Source organism: Solea solea, chromosome 1, assembly GCF_958295425.1.
Source record: "Solea solea chromosome 1, fSolSol10.1, whole genome shotgun sequence".
NCBI lineage: Eukaryota > Metazoa > Chordata > Actinopteri > Pleuronectiformes > Soleidae > Solea > Solea solea.
The window spans coordinates 40,675,860-40,696,376 of record NC_081134.1 but is presented as its reverse complement, the minus strand read 5'-3'; the positions used below and the strand labels follow the sequence as shown (position 1 = coordinate 40,696,376).

At 40.2% G+C, this 20,517-nt stretch overlaps 1 protein-coding gene across 1 annotated transcript in view; it reads left to right on the top strand.

Annotated features, from left to right (window-relative positions):
- The window catches only part of ctnnd2a (catenin (cadherin-associated protein), delta 2a), a 225,123-nt gene that overhangs the window by 128,643 nt on the left and 75,963 nt on the right, over window positions 1–20,517 (top strand). The window contains exon 12 of the mRNA XM_058635385.1: window positions 3,676–3,982. Within this exon, the coding sequence (XP_058491368.1) occupies window positions 3,676–3,982 (307 nt within the window). The remainder of the gene's footprint in view (window positions 1–3,675; window positions 3,983–20,517) is intronic.

Below are 20,517 nucleotides of genomic sequence, written 5' to 3'. Positions count from 1 at the left end.
ACTGGAAGCTGAAAGACTAACTAACACAGGTGCTGTAAACTTGCTACAAAAACAAAAACTGTGTTCTCATAAAGAAAAGAAATACAACAATACACACACACACACACTGAGAGAGACGGACAGAGTAACGGAGAGAGAGAAAGGTGCATAATCACTCGTGCATGGTGACTTTTTGCAGGCAATATTGGCTCCAAAGGTCAAGTCATCAGTCAGAGCCCACCATTACCAGAGCAAATGATAAATTTAGCAGGTCTCAATTTCTTTAAGGCAGAAGAGGAAGATAGTGGGAGTAGATGGAAATATTAAGTTAGCTGAATACAAAAAAAGTCTAAATTGGCTGGACACTTTTTGATAAACGTTCTGTCATCTCTGTGTTTGTGAAACCTTCCCTCTCTTCTTCCTTTCTCAGCCCCTTCCCAACAACGTCCCTTTTCAATGGAAAATAATATGACAGATGATTTAAGTTTCCTCTCTCTTCCTTTCACTGTACTTCCTCTGAGGGTCTATCTTATTTGGGTGTCAAGTCTCTCTGTTAGTGCTCACTGATAATGGTGGTGTTCACTGGTAGCCCAAAGCTTCTGCTACTAATGAGACATTCAGGCAGAAACACTACAGACACCATTTAAAGAGTGCAGAAAAGACTGGGATTTGTTTCTGATGGGAATAATTCTGCTTCATTACCCCCAGTACACTCTGTTCTATGCAGCTCTTCTGTCTCCTCCTTCGTTGCTTCTTAATTCCTCCCTTTCCCCTCTGGTTTTGCTTGTTTTTCAAACTGCAGCCCCATAACTCATTCCTCAGCTGTTTCTCCGTTTCCCCATTCTCACTCCTTGTTTCTCTTCATCTACCTAAATCTCAGGATCAGTATCGTGAAGTCGTGTTTATTTATATAACACATTAAAACAACGGGAGTTGAGCGAAAGTGCCCTAAAGGAGCAAAAGGTTTAGACAAGATGGCAAAATGGGACTGTGTAAGACAGACAAAGAACACGGAGTAGATTTTTTACAAATTTAAAACATACAATCAGGATTAAAAGCAAGATTAAAAAGATGACACGTTAAATTGGATCATCAACTGTAAGAGAGGATCTGATATAGGATGGGAGAATATTACAGGGCTTTAGGAGCGACAGAGAATTATTTGTCACCTTTAGTTTTCAGGTAAGAGACGAGGACTGATAAGAGCTGTTGAGAAGGTGACCTAAAATAAAAAAAACACCCTTTACAACACTAGAAATCCATTTTTCAAAAGTGACAGGAGTCGGATAGAACAATAAGATTTTTTTTTTATTGAGGAGTGAAGGTTTTAGAAAGGGGATAGATTGTGTTGTTTAGGATTGAGGTTAGTGGCAAGAGAGCAAAATAACTGTGGTATGAAATTTCTAGACAACCACTGTGTGATGGCGAGGCAGTTGTGAAGGGGTTGAACCTGTGGCAATGTTAGTAAGTAGAGAGCTCACACAGGCCTTAGCCTCATGGGTGCTGCATGGTCAAATTAGAGTTTTTCACTGACTGGCTGTAAATGGGTTGATTTTAGAAAGTAGGAAATTAAAATGCCAGGAGAGAGTTGGTAAAGTACGGCAGAGTATTCTGGCCAAACTGATGAGAAAAAAAAGGAATCCTTTGAGTCTAAAGTCGTAATATTAAAAAGACGCAATATTACAAGAAAAAGTGGTAATATCCTAAGATTAAATAGCAATGGGATGCAGATGTAACCAGCCATTTCCACAAAAGAGATGATTTCCTCCAAGTCTGTGTGATTCTTTCTTCGAAAACTGACTCCGCTTCTTGCACAATCTTGTCAAAGTCCTGATGTCTATTAATGATAATGTGGTGCTGATGTGCCAAAAGATTAAGTGTTTCCTTATTTGTGAAGCCCAAACCAAAATACAACTTCACAAAACGCTCCACTGTCCTCATCATGACAGGTCGCAGCTGATCATCTGAGATTTAGCTCGAATAATAATGATGACTTTATCCTCGAAAGCCGAAATACAGCGCCGTAGTAAAGTGACAGTTAAAGATTGGTATAATCCGCCCGTGGTAATAACGTGTGCATGCTCGCATCTGGTGAGAGAGGTGGAAAAAGAGACGGATTGTGAAGGTCAGGTAAATGCCACGACACGAGACAGCATTTAGGTGCAAAGTTTGTTTGTCACATAATAATGAGGGACTCTGCTTTGGCGAAAACGTCCCTTTGTTAGTTCAGTGCAGGGGTTTGTACAAAGTGTAGGTGTGTGTGGATGTTGTATATCTTACTTGTATATGAGAGTGCATGTGTTCAGGTCCATTGTTTGTCTGTGTGTGTGTGTTTTCTCATCCAGACACACTTTTAAAGGCTAATTCACTTTCTAAGAGGAAGCTTGGGACGTATTAAAGCCTTAGTCAATCACATGGTCTCAATATTGATTTCAAGGCTTTGTGATTTATTGCATGCTCTCTAAAGAACTCATTAATGGGGTTTTTGCATGTGTGCACATGTCTGTTTCTTTGTACACATAACTCGGCTGTACTGGCAGATGGGACGGAACACCCGTCTCACCCGCCAACACCACCGCCGCCGCCGCCCCCCAACATCATCTGTCTCAATGTTTTTATAGCCAGAGAAACTAGGCTCCCAGACTCACATTAACACCTTGATATATCACTGATCTGCCACTCCCGACACAATGGGGAGGGAAGGCGACAGCTACTGTGCCCCTGCAGGCTGCTCACATCCATGAGCAAATCCCTATTCAATTTTCATCTCACTCTAAAGAGATATATTTCAAAGTTTTATTTATTTATTTTTTATTTAATGTTTATTTTTTTGTCCTTGTTGCTCACCTGGCAGAAAAATAGAAAGTTTCTGCTGTGGGCTTTGAGCTACCTGCAAATAAGCTTATGAGTATTTGGACTGGAATCGTAGGATAACAGTGTCAGTGTTGTGAGAAAATTCAAGATTTTATTTGCCATTTGTACACACAGATACAGTACGAGTGCCTTTGGATTTCTCTGCTCATGTCAGCAATATTAAAAAAAATGAGTGAAACTGTAAATTGCGCAAATAATAAGAAAAGTGAGGAAGCTATAAAATCTGTGCACACAATAAAATAGTTAAACACTACAAAGTACGATAAAATAGAATAATACACGATAATAAAAACACTTGTGCACACTGCAGCGTTTGTGGGAGTGTTGTTAAGAGACTCTGAGATCCACAGTTCTTCATATTTCAGCAGATTAATAGCCAAGTTGCTGTGATGCACTTATGCAAACTGAATATACATTACATTGATCCATTATACGTTTGCCCAGTCATTACTTTGGAAATAGTTCACAGACGATAATTAAAGCATTTTGTATTTTTCATATTTTCATTTGAGCAGATGATTTTATGATCATAAACTTATGTCTACTCAACTTTTGTCAATATTTTTCTTTTTCTGTCTTCAATCCTTCCCCTGTTGAACATTCCACGTTGATGATCCTGGGCATGTTGCCAATATTTATTCATCCATATGGAGACATGCTCGTCTTTTCACAACAACCTGTTCATCTCTGCCTCTGCCTCTCCGTCTCTTCTCCTTTCCTTTCCTCTCCTCTCCTCTCCTCCTTGCTGCCCTGAAGACCTTACCCAGCGTGTCCATGACCAGGTCTTAAGTTATGTCCTCTGTCCCTACTTTCCTGTCCTAGCACCCTCCTCCCCTGGTGTCGACTCCGCCCCTTTGCAGCGCACGGCAAGTCACAGCACCGGCTCGGGAAACTACAGCCGAGGTGGGACCAACAACTATGCCACTGTGGGACCGGGCTACACCTCAAGTGGGGGTGGCGGAGGTGGAGACATGTACGGCTCGGACCCCTTTGTGGCTGACCCTTACCGCACCCTGCAGTACTGTCCCTCAGTGGTTGAATCCCCTTACAGCAAGTCGGGGCCAGCTTTGCCGCCTGAAGGCAGCCTGCAGCGCTCACCTTCTATTGACTCCATTCAGAAGGACCCAAGGTAAGAAGATGAAGAGGCTGCGTGTTTGGTGTGAATGAAAAGAGTATGTGTGGGTTGTATTGTGTGGCATAGAATACATATGAACTCTTCATTTTGTGTAACTACATTTATGAGGACATCCTAACGAACAGAGTCTTATATCTTGTTTTGATCTCTGAAGATAGATGATTCAGTCGTAGCCATAGTAAAGCTCTCCAAGTGAATTCCTCTTTGCCTGCGGTCTGATGCAAACAAATCTCAGGTATTCTTGGTGCTTGTTACCACAGACTAACTGTAAACGGATAAATCTCACCGATTTCATAACCTTTACAGTTTCTCTTATACTAATAAGAATAATAGCGGTATAGCAATAAACACAAAGCGTTGTTATTCACTCACCTTCACACACCAGTTTCCGTCAAGGCTCACCGCCTGGAAACAGTGCTGCGTTACATCCATGCAAAGGGGCCTGCTGCTTCAGATGACGCATGTGTGAGGATTGTGTAACTAATGCGTTCGCGAGTGTGGAGGCTTATCAAACGCCTAAAGACGCTTCAATCTCACGAGGGGGAGAGATTTTAAGATGGAAAGATTCTACAACAAGACATTTTATCCACGAGTGTGAGACATGAATTTCCACGTTCACCAGTCAAAGTTGTGTTTTAAAGAAACGTGCACAGATTTCATCGGTCAGCTCAAACAGCTGGTGAAGACTGTACTCGGTGACAGAATCTTAGCCAAGTTCGGTTATGTTTGAGTATTTCTCTGTGCGTTGGATCCCCGCAGAGCCTTCTTGATATAAATGAGGAGGCTGCAGTAATTTTTTCTTTTTTTTTACACCGTGCTAATGTTGGTCATAATGCTGCCTCATTGCCATCATGGCTGATCCAAGGCAGAGTTGCTGCATATCTTTCAAGAAAAGAACAACTAATCAAAGGCAGCGTCGGACTCGTACGTCAATTGCTTCAGACGCTCTATTTCCCCCTTCCTCTACGTCAAGCTGTGTGTAAAAGTGTCCTACTGGGCTATGATCACTTCCTCCTTCTCGTCTCTGCAATTAAGCAAAGCTTATTCTCTCCCTTTATTTTTAGTCTATATATTTCACAGGACTCTTGACGTATAATTCCTTTAATTACAGAGCAAGGGGGACCGAGATGTCTGTGGATCAAGTCCCAGCAGCAGCTATCAATCACAGGAGAGGGACAAAGAGAGTTTAGAGCAAGGGAAAAAGAATGGTAGAGAGACACCGTGAACGAGTTGAAAAGATCAGGAGAGGAGGTTGAAAATGATGACAATGGCAGAGAAAGTGTAGAAAAAGAAAAAGCTAATGACATGGATGTAAGTATGATCCTCAAGAGTGATCAATCATGCTGCAATACCGTCACTAATGTCATGGAGAAACATTCAAAGGTTAGCTGTAATTTTGAGAAAACATTTATATATTTATTTTATTTATTAGGTGACCCTGATGCTGTAAAGGCCATTTCAGCTTTTCTGTTTCCTGTGTGTTTTGGATTGTTTTGTATATTCATACCAGGTTTGTTTTCTGCCCTTTGTTGCTCGTATAAACACAAAGTTCCTCCCGTGTTCGGCAAGAAGCCAAACGCTAATATCGAGGATGTTGAGTTTTCTTTATCTACAGTACAATGTGCCAGCCAGTTTTGTGACAAAGGCACATTAGTCATACAGCAATTACATAAACACTTCAACAGTTGGTTAAAAAAAAAAAAAACCTACAAGAAAAACATTCAGTAGTTCACACTGTGAACTTTGGCTGCTCATATGAAAACAAATGGGAGATAAATGCCATATTGTCTTCAAATTAATTAGCTCTCATTAAGGGATAGTCCTTTATGTTTGTTAATCTAATTATCTAGCCAGGGAGATCAAAATTTGTGACATAATTACGCCCAAAATGTCACTGCTGCCATTCAATATCATGCAGTATAATAGTCTATGAATGTTTGTTGTGTGAACTGAAAGGCAAGACTGTAAGCAACCACTATGATGGCATTTTCTTCCCTTTTCAGCAAAACAGGAATAATGTTCCAGGTTCCCGTCTAATAGTGATCCCACTTGCAAAACAATATTTCTCCAAACCATTTAAAACAAGCGTTTACCTTTAACTATGTGTATTAAACCTTTAAAAGTTGTGTACGTAAATACAACATAAAATCCCATAGAGCCACCTCCTGCTCATTCTTTATTACGTGATGTATATATTGTCATAACGTAGAAGAACCGAGGCTGCAGTGGGTCACGTAGAGTAAATCTACTTCACAAACAAACTCAGACGTACACAAACTACTGTAATTACTTGACTTTGAATGAGTCTTTAATATTTGCCCCTCGGAGTCATTAACACCTTCACTCTTATGCACAAGTATGCATGAGAGATCACTTTGCCTTTGTTAATGTTTCACACTTTACATTCAGCATGTGCTATAACCAAACATTGTTAAAAACCAGCTTCCTCAGCCACTAATAAATAAATGCATTCGTTTTGTTCATGGTTCCAATATTTTTGAGAGCTCTTTTGTGTGTTCGCTGCCCCCCTGCAGAGTTCAATAAAGCCTTATTTAATTAAAAGTTACAAAGTTATCCACGGCTACTTTAAACTTCAGTCTTTTAATGTGAAAATGCTTAAGACGCAGTGTGTTGTTTACTTGTAATCTAGGCCAGCCAAGAGCTCCACATTATTTGGAACCACAGGTAGTTTCAACTTTGAATGCAGTATCCCTGGTAATATATGACTATTTGTGACATATCTCAGTTTTTCTGGGGACATACAGTACATTTTGTTGGTCCATCTTTTCAAATGAATACATCTGTGAAAATAAATATTATTATTTTAACTAAAGATATAATTGAGCTTCCCCATCTAATAACTGATAATTGTGTGAATCTGCGTTATTCTGCCATCCTTTAATCCCACCTGACAATTATGCTTGTCAGTGTTATGGATTTTTCAAGGCCTTTTAATTTGAAGGAGTTACATGAAGTATAAAGTTTGTATTATAACCATAATGCAGTGACTCTAATGAAGAAGATGAATACAAACAAACAAAACAAAGGTTATAGGGTGCAGGCTTCATGGAGTATTTTATTTCCAAATAAACACTGTGTTTTTGTTAATGTGATTTTCTAATTGGAGGTCACAACTGTTACACGCTGTTATTCTGTCCTTTTTTTAAACTGCACAAAAACCTAACTCCAACCCCGATTCAGAAATAAACTTCATGCAAATCATTTTCTATTTGCTTTTAAAATTACATTTAATTAGATTCCCAAATTTCCACCTGTGAACACCTTTACCGATCTGTTAAACCAAATTGATTTCAATGAATCAGTGCTTTGTGTTGCGTTTCTTTTTGCCACAAGGTTAAATAGCCTCCTACTCAAACTTCACTCTCTCTGTGGCAGTAATTGGATTTAGCTGAGCTAACATGAAGTGCTAAATGAGTCAGCAGCTATTAGAGACAAGGAACATGGAGTGAGGGCACAGGTTAGGTTGCGCATGTGGGAGCACGCTGTCTGCTAAGAGGAGACTATTTTTTGTATATTCTAAGCCTCTTATGACCCCGGGGTCTTTTACAGTGCAGGTCTTCACAGTAGTGTGTGTGTGTGGGCACAGGTGAAGACAGTGACACTGAAAAAGAAAACTCTATAACCACTAATGGAGTAGAGTGAACGGAGTAGGGTATGAGAGGGGGGAAGAAGGATGGAAAGGAGGAGTGTCGGGTGAAGATGATGTTAGAGGCAAGGAGACAGATGAGCACAGTGGAAGGAAAGACAGGAGGCACATGACTATAAGAAAGAGGGGAATACGCGAAAAGGGTGGAGGGGGATTCGGCAGAAAGAGGGGGGAAAATGAACATTGGTAGATCAATAAAGACCAAGATGGAAGGAGGTAAATGAAAAAAAGGTGGTGAGAAGCTGTGGAGAGGCTGGAGCCGGGGGCATAATATAATAAGTGTTAACCTTGTTTCAGATTCTCATTCATCTAGAGTTCCCGCCTAACCTGGTGATTAAAAACCATGTACAGATCTGTGAAGGACCTGCCTGAAGGAAAAAAAAAGCATTCTAGTTGACTAATAAATAATTGAATAACACAAATAATAATTATTAAATTTAATTGCAGTTCAATCTCTTCATCAATATATTCAATTATATAGGAATTGATTGTTTGGTGTTTTAATGGATGAATCAAATAATTTACACGTTTAATTTACATAATACCGATTTCAATGAAGTATTAAAAAGGCACTTTCATTTTCACTCTCCCATTGCTTTGCCTTTTCCTGTTAAATTGGGTCTGCTTAGTCATTTAGTTATTTTATGAAATGATATATAAGGATTGTGTCAAAAAAAATAAGATGCAACAATGATTTGTAAGATAGCCTGCCCTTTAACTTGATTTATCCAATAGCATACTGGTTCATTTGGGATGCATGGCCCCAACTGTCATGAAATGTCTAAAAAGGGGAAACTAAATAACCTTGCAAATCAAATGGCAAAAAGATTATGTTTAAAAACCAATGACATCCATATTTCATTTGCAAATCTGCCCATTATAATTTCAAATAATGGCTTACTTTTTAATTTAGCCAATGTATGTAAGGGTTATTTATTAATGTCTGTTTTGAATAAGAACAATGAAGTGATTCACATTAATTCACTGCAGCCCGTGCAAATCCTCTAAAGAGAGCAAGCTAAAAAAAAATATTGAGTGCAGATGTACAGAACCAAGAAAGAAAGGGATGAGTGAAGAGCGGGAGATAAAAAGTGGAGGTGGAGTAAAACATCGGGGATGGATTAAAAATGAGGGTAAAAAGCACAGAGAGACAAATGTGAAGGGCGTAAGGCAGACGTGTATTTAGGGAGGGTAGAAGGAAGAAAGGGAAAAGAAGGACAAACTGTTGGTAGGCTGCAGGTCTGAGAGTAAGGACAGTGAGGGGAGGGAACATTAGCTCTGGGAGGATGGGATTTGGGGACCAAAGAGACTGGGGGCAATGGTTATTGTTACAGAGCTTGTAGAGGGCAAAAAAAAAAAAACATCATAGAAGCTGAGTTATTGTGAACAAGTGGAATTCACTCTGTGCTTGGAAACGAGGATTGACAAGAGGAATGAAGAAGACATGATGTAATACTGTGGTCGGAAACAAGACAGCACTATTGTTTCACTGACAGGTGTGCTTGTCTTATCTCATCACTCAACCTGGAATGAAGACACGACACTTAAATCACGATAAGATAAATGAAAGTGCCTCATTTTTACATTTTCTCCACAAATTAGCATAGCATTAGTGGCCATAGCAGTGGCAGTGATGTTTGATGTTGAAATCTCTTTACCGTCATTTTTTAAGTTAACATTGTTTTAATTTAGCTGACGGCTTTCTGCAAATGTCACCAAAAAAAAAATCCAGTACAAAGAACCAGTACAAATGCCCTTACATTTCAGCGTCAGAGACACATTACTGCAATGTAAGACATACTTTCTGTTTCAGGGTTAAAATGATATCTTTTGTCCCTCCATCATTTTCCTCAGACAACATAGTTACTGAAATGAAATAGCTGCACATGATATGACATGATTTGCTATTTATTCAGTAACTCACATGCTATTTATTTTAAATGTTTGTTGGCTTAGAGAGCAAACAAACAGTATTGTATTTATGGAAAAACAGTTTTGGTCAGTGGTGTGTGTTTGTGTGTGTGTGTCTCTCTACAATAGGATAGTCCCTCACATTGTGCAGTATGTTTTTCTTTGGGATTTATTTTAGTTTAAACTTGAAACTGATTAAATTCACTTGATCTAGAGCTGTGCTGTGATCCACGGGTAATGTCCCATATTTTATATATGATACAGTGTTTTCCATTTTCAGAACTGTTCTTGCTTTAACTTATTTTGTGGCTATTGGTTCTCTTTACCAATCAATATCTTGACCCTTGAAGTTTTTGCTTGATTCCTCCTCCCACACACGTCATCATTTACATAAGAGGCACAGAAAAACCTGCAGCTAATGGGTTGCCCCTTTGCTTTGGGGCAGTGACCCAACATTCAGTATATACTGTACCCACGTCAAACACAATACAGATAATTTGAAAGAGAGAATAGTTTGCAATAATAATAAATATAATAAACTGTATTTATATAGCACTTTTCTCAACAAATGTGCTCAAGTCAATCAAGTCTAATCTCACATGGCATCCTGCCCAACAGTTTACATAATGAGCAAGCACTAGGCATCAGTGGAGAGAAAAAGGCTCCTCTTTTAATCTCAGACAGAGCCAGACTCAAAAGATGTGCAGCCATCTGGGATGAGAGGAAAATCGGGGACAGAGGACAGGTGGGGGGCAGAAAGGGGGGAAATCAACAATCAAATAATACAAGTTTGTCAAAATAAAAATAAAAGAGGAGGAAAGGGAGACAACAAGAGACAGAAGGAACATGAACCCACAGCAATAGAACAAAACAATACAACAAATGATAAACAACAAGAGCTAAACAAGACAACTACTCTTGACTGTACAGTAAGGCCAAGGTGTCTCTCCTAACTGGTGCGAAAAGCCAGTGAGAAGTCTTAGGAAGTTTTTTTAATTACAGAAGTCGGAACTGCTCTGACAAGTAAGGAACTGCCACAGAAAAGGCTCTATCTCCCCTGTTTTTTAGCCGTGATCTAGGCACACAGGGCAGCTGATCACCTTAGAGCTGGAGTGCGTGGCTTCAAGAGCTCCATCTTGAATGCAGGTGCCAGGTGAGACTTTTAAAAGCAAGTAATACCATCTAAAACTAATCCTAAAAAATGACATTGTGTGTCAGTGTCAGTGTCAAAAAGACCATAACAGGAGTGATATGCTCTCTGTGTTTGGTCCCTGTCAAAAGGCGAGCAGCAGCAACCTGTTAGCAGTGAAGAGACAACTGATCAAGACCAACATGTATGAAGGCATAAATGAACCTCCCAAAGTCTTACAAAATTAAACTAAATGGGCCAATGGCACTGTGATAACCATCTGAGAGGTCAGGTTGTCCAAAGGACATCATTTCAGCCTTATTTTTGAGAGAGAGTTGATAAGTTTAACCAGCAGAGACTGAAAGGAAGCCCAGCTGTTTGTCAGTAAGGGAAGATATATCTGTAAATCATCTGCAAAAAGATGGAAAGATATGTTGTTGTTTTTTTTTTTGTTTTTGTTTAAATAGACCCCCAAGGTACAGTATGAAAAGGATAGGCCCTCAGGATAGAACCCTGAGGCACCCCACAGTTAAGAGAAGAAACGGCCGAGGAATATTGACCTAGATGAACAGAGAAGCTACTAGGACGATGGAAAAAGACACAAAGGTGCATCTGTTTTAATAGTTTCAGCACCATGGACAGAGACGAGAACAGAGAACAGCTCCTGCTTCATTTTAAAATGAATTGGATTAAGCATAAGTAAAATACTGCATAACATCGACGGGAAAGTCAGATGTTTAAGTTTTCTTTAAACAAATGCTTGACTGAAAAACAGACTTGGGGGCAGGAAACGGTCAATGACTTTTTGTCCTTGTGCTGTTAATCTGTGATCTACATCAGATATATAAAAAAGAGCAGAATAGGAGAAGAGGAAAATGAGTTGGCAATGAGAGAAAGATGATGAGGAAGATAAATGGATAGGTAAATGCCTGGGTGACTTAGGGAGACACAGCCAGAGAGGGGGAACTGTGCAACAGTGATGGGCACAGTCAATGGAGTGAGCAAGGGATTAAAAAAAGAGAAAGAAAAGGAGAGAGTCGGATAGAGGAGAGAGGACACACTCTATTGGCTCTCAGCATGGCCCAGGGGTAATTTCCTCTCCACATGAGAAATGCATGCTGGGATATGGAATCGCCTCCAAGGGAGGGTAATGATGCATTGCCAGAGCCGTGGCCCTGAGGCACAACTGTGTGTGTGTGTGTGTGTGCGCGCGCACGCACGCTCTGACCATCATCCTGCCTGTTCTGGTTAAATTGCCCATTGTGGTTATTTTCCTTTTCTAAGGTGTCCTGTCTGTTTGTGTATGTGTGTATGTGTCCGTGACCTTGGGACGACAACAACGCTCATCTGCCTTCTCTGCTGTGGTGAGCCGCACCACTAAAATGAAATGATAGATCAAAAAGAGGCAAAGCCATTAACGTGAATCAGGTGGCGACGCTTAACATCGAAGCTGATTCAATCAGATGCAACATACACTGATACAGAGGCTGAGGTTAATGTCGACATGATATTTCGCTGTTAAGTGAAGAACTGAAAAGCATGACAGTGATTTGCTGTGTTCACTCGTGTGTGCGTGTGTCGTCAGGACTGAATCTGTCATGTTCTTTTGAATCATACATTTCATTAATGTTTTTATGATAATTACCACGGCTAACAGTCTCATCAATTAACATCAATCAAACGGTCTACACATATATACAGGATGAGACACAGGCATCATGCAAATGCCCCTATTTAGCAACAACAAACTAATGCACTGAGCCGGGGAAAGACGCTGCTGCTTCATACTAAAAGTATGGCAATAGATGCTTTCCATTTCTCACCCTCCCACCACCTCTGTGCCTCCCCCGTCTCTTGACACTGGCGGCATTTCAGAGGGATTATGGGAAAATGTCACACCAGCACAATTACTGTATATCTTCTTTCCTCCCCAAGCCTTACTTCACCTCTCCTCCCCTGTAGCTGGCAATTGACACCACAGCATAACCACACTTTATCAACAGACCTAAGCACATAGAGCACATGAGTGTCTGCTTTGACAGATTTGAAGGCTTCAACTTAATATGCGGTGATACTGCTCTAAAAATAATAAGTTTTAGTTCTACATACCTGAAGCACTGAAATTGCATCAATTAATACCCTTTGTGATACTGTGATACTGGTATGCATTTATTCTGATTGCAATTTGATTTTTAATCAAGCTTTACTTTAATATTTACTGTGTTGCACAGTAGATTAAGCATTACCACAAGAGATGGCATCAAAATATTACCTACAATACTTAGAACTTAAAGCTGTAGTTTAATAACATTTAAATGTTAACCACTGCCAAAACTGTTCATACAGTGTTGATTAAGCCAACATGACTCAGTCTGTATTTCTCACTACCGAAGTTTTGGGGGGCCGTTTGGATTTGGAAACAAAATTTAAAAAATAAAAAAGCCTGGAAAACAGTGAGAGAAATCAGAATTCTAAGAAGTCACAACTGAGCAATTGAGGATGAACTGAAGCATCCACAGCGTGAATAAAGTGAAACTGCTTCATACAGCAGCACTTTGGCTGAAAAAAACACTAAGAATCGCCCACAAAGCAATAAACCTGCATGTTCAGTTGGACTTCACAATCGTATGTTTATCACAGTCATAATTTTAGCCTCTCACAAATGTGATATTGAAAAGGCATGCTCTGCCAATTGCAATTGAGTGCTCCCTGAACAGCCTGTGTGTCTGTGCCAATCTGTCTGTGTCTGTACCTGACAGCTCTATGTTTCCTGGGTGCAGTTCGGACAAGTAACGCTGCGGTAAAATACGGTTAAACGACTTGTAACTGATCAAACCAATGTAGAAAAAGACTTGATGGCTCCATTTCTGTCACTCACTCTCTGCATGTGAGTGTGTGTGTGCGAGAGAGACAGACAGAGACTGGGGAGCGGAGTGCTGGAGAAAAACTAGGTCAAAGTAGTGTTGTGGTAATTACTCAGAGGCCCACAGGGGGCAATAGAGATTCCACCCTGGAACTTTAAAGATAGGAATATACATCTATATTTTCATTTTTTGTATACCCTATATATTTTTGAACTGGCATAAAACATAAAGCAATGAAAGTGGAAAGATTAAACTGCAGTCTTTGCAGTTTAATATTAATTACTGAGCCTCAGTTATGTATGCATTCCTATACATGGATCTCTGTGTACATCATCCTTGGACTTCAGTGCAGTCTTGCATGAGCTGTGCATTACTGACTTTACACTCTGATAAATGTATTAATTACCGTTTTTTCTTAGCGTTCACCACATGAATTTCAAGCAGCTGCACGTCTTACCTGTCTGCACCATTTTGCGCAAGGCTCATTCATTTATAGGGTTGCAGGTGTTAAGGTCAGTGTGATGTACTGCTCTCATGCTGGAGAGAGAGTGTGACCTTTCAGATGAGTTGCTTGCAGGGAATCATGCATCAGGTGTGGTTATTGGACTCAGCAGGAGTCAGAAACGACCCCAGACGTTAAATAAAGCTGACGGTGGAAAAACAGAGGTGCAGGAGGTTAGAATGAGAAACAGATGAATGCACAGAGATGGGAAAACACAAAGCTAAACCTATTGTAGAGAGTTGAAATCGTAGTTGCAACCGTTGCTTGTTAGCCATGCCGCTGTGTCTTCACTTCATCTCGTTAAACATGTGTTTATTAAAAAACAGAAAGCCAACTCACACACACGCCCACAGAAACTCACACCAATAGTATTTATAATATAAATTTCTCATTTCTCAAATGAGAGTGGCTCACAGGTGTGCTGCTGCACACAACATGAAATAAAAACAAAATAAAGAGCAGCTTACTGACTCTAAATAAACTGTAATTGCTTTTTTTCCCTCCAAAACTCAATGCATAATAGCCTGATGTATTACAAATATACTTTCCCTGAAAGTTTCCCTATGCTCCCATTTGATTTAATTTTGTGCTTTAGCAGAGAAAGAAACTGCTTGAATAACATTTTAGTAACCTTAAACGAGCAAACTCAATGTCAGTACTGTGCTAGAATGGAGAGGGACTAAGTGTTGATGCATTGTAGGATGGTCAACAACCACCACCATTAGCTATATTCAAACAGCAAAATCCCAGGAGAATTAATACAAACACTGATCTGCCATTTGTGGCAGTACATTAGTATGGAAAGCCCAGAAGCAGACTTTACTGGAAAGTCATTGCTTCACTCCCCAGACTGTCGGGATAAATCAGGATGACGGGGTACAAACAGGAGCCCTTAAACCTCCCACCGCCAAAGTGCCCTTGAGCAAGAACCTTGACTTCTCAGCTGCCACGGTGGAACTCTCTCAGTCCCCTCTAGATTGCACTGTGCGCACAGTGAATCTACCCTTGTTAAATAAAGCATCACATCTCACACTGCTAATGGTAGCCATTGTAAACATACACACCCAACAGTAGTTATTTCCTGTGGGGAGAGACATGACTATTAATCATGTAAATGTTTGGTTTTCTCATTGTTAATTTCATTATTTATTTTCTTCCCGGGAAACTCTCTCAGTTTTGATTGTAGACCCCCGCCTCGGTTGTGGTCTGCAGTGTCAGTTCACTTTTTCCACCGAGTCATGATAAAATAACTGATGATGATGATGACTCCATCACTCTCTCTCTCTCTCTCTCTCTTTTGCTCCATCTCTACACTGCACTTCTACAGGTAGAGGCAGCTTGACAGTGATGATAGGTTGTTGGATGTAGAGGCATTAATCCAGCATCTGAAGTGTTTTAACCCTCATGAAACGCAACAGTTTCTTTTCTTTGTGTCTATTAAAGCAGTCTGTCCATTCTCTGTTTTAATCCCCCTGCGTCTCACTTTCACTCTCTCCCCCTCTCTCTCTCTCTCGCTTCCCTGTTATTAAACTCTCTGCCCCCTTTTTTCTCTGCAGGGTATTAAAGGATCCTTAAGACACCAGTCTCCATGTTAATGATAGTCCTGTGTTTGTTTGCATTTGAGCGAGGCATTCCCGTCCACACGTGTTTGTCCTTTCAGACGGACATATTCTTTGTCCTCACAATGACATGAGTAAAAAACATAGATCTGGGCAGACGGAGAGGGAGTGATGCAGAGGTATGGCAGGCTGCTGTGTGCGACACAAGGTTGTTGGTGCTGTCCTTCCCTTCATAGTGATGTGTGTGTGTGTGTGTGTGTGTGTGTGTGTGTGTGTGTGTGTGTGTGTGTGTGTGCGTGCACAACCCGGTGAGCGATGGCACTCGCTGCAGTAAGTAACATGTGCGTAGAGGCGTGATCATGTTTGCTTTCTCCCCCGTGTATATAGTTTGTACCTTTTGTGTGTTTGCTCCGAATCACTTCAGTGATTTTGCAGTATTGGAATTCCATTTTTCTGCGCTCAGTCCTGAGTTGTGTGAAATGCAGATCACATACATATTATATGCACATTTGTATATTGGTTCTGTTCTGTATTGAATTTAGTGCTGTCAGATATGCATTAACTGCTGTTCTGAACAGGTAAGTCTCAGCATGGATGCATATTGAGATACTGACATACGCAGTACACACATCTTGAAAAGTTTGCTTTTAGCAATATAGATCTATTTCCTGTTAACTTAATTAGACAATGCTTGCATTCGGTGAATGCATCAATTCCTAAATATATAGATATGTTCATAGTTTTACTGATGTGCAAATTGATCCGCCTCTTATATGGGGAGACAGGGACTCTTTTCAGCCCATACTTGACTGCATTCATGATGTCAGAACATGCGTGACTCTAAACGTTCTTCACTTAAATGAAAACAAAACACAAGTCATATTGTTTGGTCACCCTGAGTGAGTCGTTGTGTGTACACAAGAATCCAGACTTCTGTTAAAAGCCTTAGCTTCCACTTTGACAGTGCTTTTAAATTCAACAAACACATCTTGGCCATCGTTACGTTGAGCTTTTTCCAACTAAGGCTCATCACCAAGGTGAAGGCTTATCTCCCTCACAAGGTTTTAGAGGCTCTAGTCCATGCCTTTTATAACATCTCAACTGGATTCTTGTAATTCCCCCTATGTTGGTTTAGACCAGTCATCTGTCCAGCGACTGCAGCTGGTACAGAACCCTGCCGCTTGCCTTTTACTCGGAAAAAAAAGAAGAGAGACCACATCACACCTGTGTTGCGCCCTCTCCACTGGCTTCCGGTTTGTTTTAGGATTGATTTTAACATTTTGTTGGTTTTTAAAGCTCTTAATGGTTTGGTACCATCTTACCTCTCTGAACTTCATCTTCTTCACACCTGCTCCTGAGCTCTGAGCTCTGAAGTCTAATATCGGGCCTTTTCTGTAGCTGCATCCTAAACTTTGGAACAAGTTACTTCTATTGTTCTATTGTTATTGATTTTATGTTTTATACCTTTTATGTTGCTGTGCCTTTAAATCTGTAAAGCACTTTGGTCAACCATGGTTGTTTTTTTTTAAATGTGCTCTAGAACTAAAGTTGACTTGACACGGTATTTTTGTGAGAAGAGACAACACTTGTGTTTAGAGAAATAAAAACCCTATTATCAATGGCTGGCAGACTTTGTTTAGTTACATTTACCAACAATAAAGCACTTTAGACACATAAACGTTACCACAACCAAGACTTTGGTTGTGACCTCTGGTCTCTGGTGTGACAGCGGTGCTTTCTACGCCTACGTTTTACCCCAAACACGTCCTGCTGACTCCACTCCCATAAATAAATGTTGTGCTTATTAAAAACAAAACACAAACATAAAGCCCTTAAATCTAATCCAGACACTGATTATTTTTTCCTTCAACTTGCTGTTGCAGAACATCATTTCTGGAAACAGGATTGGTTGACCAAATATTGCTGTAATTGATCATTTAGCTATATATTTCAATCACGGAGTTTACTTTCGTGGCAGAAATCATTTTTCAAGGATGGGTAAACATGGAAAATAGGTTTTCTTACCAAATTATACCACTTAAGAGAATGCAGCCATCTGTATCATTGAATTCTTGCTTAGTGAATACTAGGGAGGAAATAAACCTTAGAATTACTGATAACTGATCTAATAAAAAAGTGAAAAAGCTCATACATTCACTTAATGAAGGAACCAATGTTTCCATAGTGGTATACTGCTTTAATAACTTTCATTGTACTTCATGTTCAGTGGAGCCAGTTGTGAATAGTCTGTATGATCTAAATTTATGACCCCATCCATGATGGCGCTCCAGCAAATGATGCTTCACTGAAACGGCGTTCTCTCCTGCTTCCTTCATATAAAGAAAAAGAAAGTTCATCCATGACTTATTACGAGTATTTGACGTACATTCTCACACAAGATACACCCAGCATTTTGCCGCATATATGACACAAAGCCATACACACAAACATGCAATAACATCGACGGTGCATCGATATCGTAGTATTCAATGTCACCATTCATTTTAATTACTCTAATCTCTCCTTCTCCTTCCATCATCTATTTAAAATGTAAGCAAAATAGTAAAATAATCATGCCCAGTTGCCTTAATGATTCATTTGGCATCATGTTCTGTTGTTTTATTCATATTTGATCGCCACTATCTTCTTACTTTTAATGTCATCATCAGCACTGTTATCAGCATGTTCCTTGTATTTTCTTGCACAGCCTTCAGCAAATACTGTACTCCTTCCATTTCTGTGCAGTGTTATTGCTCCTGTGTGAACTAATGAGAAAAGCAGGTGCATAAGCTAATCACTGGTTTATTAGTTTTTCTTCCCTCTTGCGTCACCTCACTGATTGCACTCTCTCCCTCTCACACACAAACAGGCTGCACACAAGGCAGTGCTGAAATATTAATATATCCAAACCCACACAGTGCCCGTCGGAGAGTTTAGTCACCTCAAGGTGAACTGTAAACTAAGTTTGAAATCCCCATGTAATGTCTAAGCAGAGGTAAATCAGGGTACACCATGGAGCCATTTTGTGTCAAGTGTCAATGGCACACTTACCTCTTCTGAAGAGCAAGTCAGATGCAGGTTTGGATAAAAGGGAGTTTGGAAATACAACAGGTTTATAGTAATCATTTCAGTGTTTGTTCTCAATGGCCGCCAAAGGTAACATGCTGCTCTTACTTTAGCAGTTAAAGTTATACATATAGAGTCGTGGGCCACTAAACCAGAGCCTCTAGATATTGTTTTCAACGTAACAAAAATAAAACTTCAGAAAAGTGTATGTGCTTGAAAGATTTCTTCGCATCTTGCTGGAGACTTTTTTCGAAATCTCTGCCCAGTGGCTGTTTGTTTTACGGTCCACTCCCACTCTCACAGACATATGCACTGTCAGACACCTTGTGCTGACTACATTTTTGGTAGCACTTTATTAGTGTTAGATCTCCTGTGGCCATTCCAGCGTCACCATAAAATAGACCAATCCTGCATTACCAAACATTCAGGCACAAAGCCATAGAGACATTTAATATAGTGGCGATTGCTCTAAGACAAGGGAAACTCGGCTTCCTCTAAAATGTACTGTGTTGTATTTACATTTAAATACTAAACGTGCGCTAGTACTCGATAAGAACACGTTATTAGTTCGGAATCAGCTTCAACTGTTCTCTATGGGAGGGCACAGAAGAGTTTTTTTCACTGCAGTGAGAAACTGCGGTTCCTCACTTCCGAGGAAGCTTAGCTTTAATGATAGTGGATTTGGGGGTGTCTGAAAGGCTGAACCAGTTTTTGATTGACAGCGTTGCAGAAACATACACAACAGCGGAGCCTTTAATGCCTCAGTCCTGTCTGGATTTTGCGAGTTACTGTAAGTCTGTAGACAAATATGTGGTGGTTGTGTGTTTGCTTGGCGATATAGCCCATTTTCATTTGTCGTATTGTCTTCTTCTAATTGTTCATTTGCAGAATTTGTGAAGTGAGCTCCCCCAGCTTCAAAGACTAGCAACTGCCACGGATTTTATCAAAGTCTGGACTTAAAAATAAAATATCCGTCACTGAACGTTTTCAGTGGGCAAATGCCGTCTACATGCACAGTCACACATACAGGATAGAGGAGAATGATGGTTGCCTGTTGAGATTAATTACATACATTTAGGTGCTTTCACACCAGAGGTCTATGTGGTTCACACTGCATCTTCGGGACCTTTTTAGCTCCTACTTGGTTTTCTCACCTCAATAAGAAGCATAAGTGAGGTAAGTGTATCTCTACTGGCTGAACTGCTAAGCCATTGTAGCACCGGTTGATCTGTAAATAATATACATATTGTTGGATGGCTTATGTCACTTGACTGTATATGCTGCCTCCAACTGGGGGGCTGGTATTTTTCAGGGAAACGTCCTCAAGGCTTTAGCTCCTGTAAGTGTTTGATATGAAAAAACCTGTTTGCTGAATATGGGCACTGCAGGATTTGATGCACACATAAATCACTTGTTGGGTCTGTAGCACATTTGAGGTCAGAGTAGATAAGTGTTTATTAGGTTGTGACTTCACAGGATTTCTTCCAACTTGTCTCACTTTAGGCCGCACCACACAAATTGTGTTGTTGTTGCTAGTGTTGTAGGTTTGCACCTGCTACGTTCATGTATTTGCGACGGGACGCCCTTACTCTCTCTCACCGTAGCACAGACGCAAGCATTGATTTTAACAAATATGAATCTTTTATACAAATGCACAAACTTGAATTTCACAAAGAGTTGAATCACTCCATCTTTTATACATCAGTTGCTTTTAGTCGTACCTGTGCAATTTTTCCACCTTACTCTTCTCTCTCTTTGGCGTTTAAGAAATCAAGGGGCAGACAGAGGCGATGGATAGCAAAGCCAGAAGAAACAAAATAGGAGAGTGCAT